Raw genomic sequence first — 5,742 nt, 5'->3', positions numbered from 1 at the left:
ATTAGTACTACTATTAATTATTACTACCTTACTTTACTTAGTTATTATTTATTTAATTAACTATAGTAATAATTAATTATTAGTACTAATTAATTAGTCGTTATATATATATATATATATATATATATATATATATATATATAATCACATAAGTGTACGCACTATTTCTAAGTAAGAAAATAAATCAAGATCTAATCGCTATCTCGTAATAGAAATCGATTACTCGTGCCCTTTTGGAATAATGTTTCTGCGAAGGAAATAGGAAAAATCCACCCGTCGTTCAATTGGCAACACGTGGAGCTCGTTAGACCGAAACCAAGAGAAACGATCAGCCACCTTCTTTTCTCCTCCATATGTATGTCGCGTAATAATGAGTGACTTTCGATTCAGTCATCGCATAGCAGCTTCTTCTAAGAAATAAAAACACAATAGAATATTTTTCTGTAAATATTTTTACAAAAATGTAGGAACCTTTTAATTAGCTGACAACAACGTTCAGAAAGTGCTGAACGACGGAAAAGTGACGCGTTTAAATCCGCTATAATCGAGCAAACAAAACAACGCTTGAACTTTTCGTAAGAAAGTTACCCGATAAGGAAACGAGTTCTATTACCAGGGGATTTAATGATAATGAAAAAAGCGGTTTTGCCTTTAGAAAATCTTTAGCTTGTTTGATGTCAAGCGTTCATTATAATGTTAACCCTTTGATTTAATTTTTTTTTTTTAATTGTTTGCGATATTGAAGCTGCAGGCTAATTTTGACGCAGGCATTTTCGTAGAATATTATATATATCGTGCGCGAACCTCGGTAAATAAACAACATCCATTTTCAATATATATATTCACCGGTTTAACATCGATTTTAACTGTCGAACGAAATTGCGTTGTCATGAAGTTGAACGAGGTAGATAAAATACATATTAAAAGACGTCCGCATTATAAATTGGAATATATCTTTCATTTTCTTTCACGATGTGCATGCGAGTTTATCGCAAAACATTTTATATATATAGTGACAGATTCTTTAATAAAATTATCGTATTACGATTATATAGAATTAATATAGAATTAACGAATAGCGATATTTCATGTGTGATACATGATAAGTAAAATATCGACTATCTGCGACTTTTAAACGAAGTTACTTCTACGGTAAGTGAACGTGGAACGTCAATTTCGCGGCTAAAATCCAATTTGCAAACGGGATTAAAAGGCATTCATTGTACAAAGCCAAAGTTTCGCTCAGCTGCTTGATACGTTTGCAGGAATAGAAACTCGGCAGGACAACAAGGAAAGCCAGTTTCTCCTCTTCATGTAGTCAGGCGATGCACATGCAAACTTGACTTTACATTCGCTTGCAATCACTATTATTGTCACACCCCAGGTGAAAACAATATTTTCCGTTTGATGAAATCATATCAATTGATATTTCATCATAAAAAAAGATTAATTAAAAACAGTTCACACAAATCATTGGATCATTTGAGCATCATAATTGTAATTTATTCAGCAAGATTGGCAATATTTTGCAATTAAGTTGAATTCTTGACATATAAAATACCTATTTAATTATAAAACGCTTAAAAAGCTTATTTTAAAACCCATTCTTGCTAAACGTATATTAAAATTTTTGAGATTTGTTGTGTTGAAATAGAGATATCAGATATTTTATATGTGCGAAAGATCTTGATCGTTTCGTGCGCATTGTGAATGTATGTATACTCTGTTATTCCTCCCCAGATATCGTTTTGAACTTCAGAACAACGTACGTGAGTAGAAAGGGCGAAGTCGTCAGCAATAGCAGAAGCATCGCCGTGAATTACGTGAAAGGCTGGTTCTTTGTTGACCTCGTAGCAGCATTGCCATTTGATTTTCTCTATGCCTCAGACGTTTACGGCGGCGAGGTAAGTATCTTTCATCCGCTTACAAATAGCTTTATGAGTTAGCTTTTTATTTACTTTCTTACAAAAGCTAGCTTTTACGATAAGCTCTTTTTTTCAAAATATTAAATTTGTGATCTCATCTTGCAATCTTTAAGACATCAGATTCAACTCTCTATGACAATTTTTAACTTTTAATCCAATCTAAGAAAAAATTCTTGTTTTTCTACAATATGGAAATTAAATTTAAACAAAAATGACATATTGGAGCAACATGGAAGTCTGGTATAAGGATTTTGAATTAGGATGGAGAAATCTATATAGAACGTACCTGGGTGTGTTTTCGCGTCCCAATATCAGTTTTGCGGTAATTAGTAATTTCCGTCAGGCATCAATCTAACGAAGAGGTTAACTAAGCTAATTAATTTGTCCGAAGTGTAATAGAAAATCGATAGATTATGTCAAAATTAGTCATTAAATGTTATCAGGAAAAATATCTTCTTATATTGCTATTTTTAATTGCTAACTATTAGCAAAATTTTTTTATTGAATAAGTAAAATTCGATTAAATTTTGAAGTAAAAAATATACAATATTAAAATTGGTACAATATGTATCCACAACATATATCTCGAAATGCTGTTATATAGAATGTGAACCGTTAAAAAAATACAGACCTAAATAAATATTTGTTATCGATATCTGTTGTAGGAATCAGCACATAGTAACATTCACTTAGTGAAACTCACAAGATTACTGAGACTCGCACGACTGTTACAAAAAATGGACAGATATTCGCAGTACAGCGCGGTAATTTTAACGATGCTTATGCTCTTCTTCATTGTGGTGGCACATTGGTTGGCTTGCATTTGGTATGTAATCGCTGAAAAGGAGCGATTGCGGAATGATAAGGATTGGGATCTAGGTAAGTCTCTTGAGAAGCCAATTCCCTTGTAGAAATTTAATTCTTATTCTACTAGGTACAATTTGGTGCCTCATCTATACTAATGAGGGCACTAGAATCCATTCATTTTTTTTTTCACATATTCAGAATGATTCAAAAAAGCTCTAAAAATCTCTAAAAATTCACCAACATACTTTCAACTTTCTAGAATAAATATTGGCACTTTATTTTGGAAAATAAAATATAGTATAATTTATAATTACCGAAAGACGCAAAGAAACTTGCACAAACAGGAATCACTCGATAATTAGTGACCTCCTTTAGTAAGCCTCCAGTATGGTAGGAGTTAATACTAGTATTGGCCAATTAATCATTTATTTTTAATATTAAAAGTATCGTTATAGTACTTTTAATACTGAAAATAGGTGATTAATTGATCAATATTAGTATTAAATTTCTATAAGGATTCAGCATTATTTAATGATCGCAAACTGCCACATTCTGTAACATGGATATCATGAAATATTTACGGAAAATGTGAAACACTGTGTGTTGGGAACAGCTAGATTGCCAATCTTTCGAGAATACACAAGTATTCTCTCTACCTAATATAAAAACAATCTGAACATAGTTGCGGCTTTCGTGACCTATAAAAATCACCCGATGCTATCTACTTCTTGAGAAAGCATGTCTACATATCCGTCGCAGAATTGCACGAATGGATCTGCAACTATAGAAACGATCCTATCGACATGAGAGCTCTTGCATAAGATTTGTAGGAATTGTTATCCAATAGTTATTGAGAAACTATTTCATCATAAGATTTCGCTTCTCAATAAAAATATAAAAAAATAAATTTCATAACTTAAACACAAAATACGAAATAAAAATAATATAAATCTAGAAACATGAACAAAAAATATATATATAAAAAAAGTTAATATTTATTCTATAAATTCTTTGGAATGGAATCTCATTCTACAGAAAAAATTAAGTCAGTCTTGAAAAAGAGTGGCTCAATTTTCATTCTGTAAAGTGAAAAGTTTACTCTAAAAGAGTTTACTGTTACAGAGTACGCAACTGGACAATATTTTTATTAAATTATATGAAAATATAAAGTTTACTCGTGTCGCATGCTTCGACATTCTTTAATATACTTTTACCATAATACTTACTCACTTTAATGCGCTTGTTAGAATGAGTAGGACTTATAGTAGGAACATGTAGAAGCATGTGTGACGCGAACAATCCTACAGTAATTTTCACTTCAATGAATGAGACAAAATAGATGATAAACATTTACTAAACTAAAAAACGCTGGAATTGTCATTAATATGTTCTAGGTTGGATACATACTTTGGCTGAGAAATTAAAAATATCAGTGCAAAACGTCACGCATACAGAGAGCTACATAACAGCATTATATTTTACTTGTAGTAGTTTAACTTCCGTAGGTTTCGGAAATGTTTCGGCAAATACTTTCTCAGAGAAATTTTTCTCTATTTGCACAATGTTGATTGGGGGTAAGTTTTGATTTAATTATAAAAAATATTTAATTATAAAAAATAAGATTTGCATGTTGCCTAAAAAATTTCCTAGTTAGGTATTATCATGTTAATATGCTGTGATGCTATTATAAGTTTCACCATTAGCTCATATGCTTGTCGGGAATTAGTTGAGCATTGTTCCTTGCCTGATATTAATGGCGATTTAATGTGAAATCGATTATATTTCATGTACTCCCCTCCATCAGAGCATAGTGCACAAGGTTTTTACATTTCAGCTCTCATGCACGCTGTAGTATTCGGCAATGTTACTGCAATTATTCAAAGAATGTACTCTAGAAGATCCCAGTATCAAACGAAGTTGCGAGATCTCAAAGATTTTTTAATTTTACATCAAATTCCGGAGGAACTCAAGCAGCGAATGCAGGATTACTTTCAAACTATATGGTCACTGAACCATGGTATTGACGTGCACGAGGTAAAGAACATCACTTCTTTTTAATTAAAGTATTATATTAATATATCGATATACATCGATAAATTCGATTAGATTAAAACGCTATATAAAAAATAAATTGAAAAAATATTGCTATGATAGTTGTATATTACAATACATAATAATTCTTCTGTAGACCCTCAAACAATTTCCCGAGGAATTACGAGGAGATGTTTCAATGCATCTTCATCGAGAAATTTTAAGTTTACCAATATTTGAAGCCGCTTCACAAGGATGTTTAAAGCTACTTTCACTGCATATCAGAAATAATTTTTGCGCCCCCGGCGAATTTCTCGTCCACAAAGGCGATGCTCTTTCGTACATTTATTATTTATGCAATGGATCTATGGAAGTTGTGCAAAATGATATGGTGGTAGCAATTTTAGGTAATAATTTAATATTCAAATTTTGTTATTCGCGATTCTCTTTTGTCAATATTTAATTTTATTACAAATTACTAAATGCTTAAGCTCGAAATATTTTACACTAGTAAAGTAAATATTACATTGAACCTGTTAATTTTAGATCAGTTAAAGTTTCTTTAAATTGATAGACGCAGCTAGACACATGAAATTATTAATTTGCGAGCAGACTTCATTCCTGATGTATCTTTTAAGGGAAGGGAGATTTAGTGGGGTGCGACATAAACGTTCATCTGCAACACGGAAATAATGGCGGCGGTACAACTGGATCTGGCTCAATTGATGTAGTAAAATCCAGCTGCGACGTCAAGGCGCTAACATATTGCGATTTGAAGTGTATACACATGCAAGGCTTAGTCGAGGTCCTCCGGCTATACCCCGAGTATCAACAAGAGTTTGCGCATGATATACAACACGATCTTACTTACAATTTACGTGAAGGTTACGAAGCAGAGGTAATTAACTCTATATTCTCCCCTGAGAGAAAAGAAGAGAGAGAGAGAGAGAGAGAGAGAGAGAGAGAGAGAGAGAAGAAG

At 32.2% G+C, this 5,742-nt stretch overlaps 1 protein-coding gene across 1 annotated transcript in view; it reads left to right on the top strand.

The window, feature by feature from the left end:
• Positions 1 to 5,742, top strand: part of LOC105619455 (potassium voltage-gated channel subfamily H member 8) — a 19,810-nt gene that overhangs the window by 6,705 nt on the left and 7,363 nt on the right. The window contains exons 6-11 of the mRNA XM_012200973.1: positions 1,741 to 1,904; positions 2,591 to 2,804; positions 4,127 to 4,306; positions 4,567 to 4,766; positions 4,921 to 5,170; positions 5,402 to 5,661. Of these exons, the coding sequence (XP_012056363.1) occupies positions 1,741 to 1,904; positions 2,591 to 2,804; positions 4,127 to 4,306; positions 4,567 to 4,766; positions 4,921 to 5,170; positions 5,402 to 5,661 (1,268 nt within the window). The remainder of the gene's footprint in view (positions 1 to 1,740; positions 1,905 to 2,590; positions 2,805 to 4,126; positions 4,307 to 4,566; positions 4,767 to 4,920; positions 5,171 to 5,401; positions 5,662 to 5,742) is intronic.

Source organism: Atta cephalotes (assembly GCF_000143395.1).
Source record: "Atta cephalotes unplaced genomic scaffold scaffold00021, whole genome shotgun sequence".
Lineage (NCBI taxonomy): Eukaryota > Metazoa > Arthropoda > Insecta > Hymenoptera > Formicidae > Atta > Atta cephalotes.
This window is presented reverse-complemented; position numbering and strand designations above follow the sequence as displayed.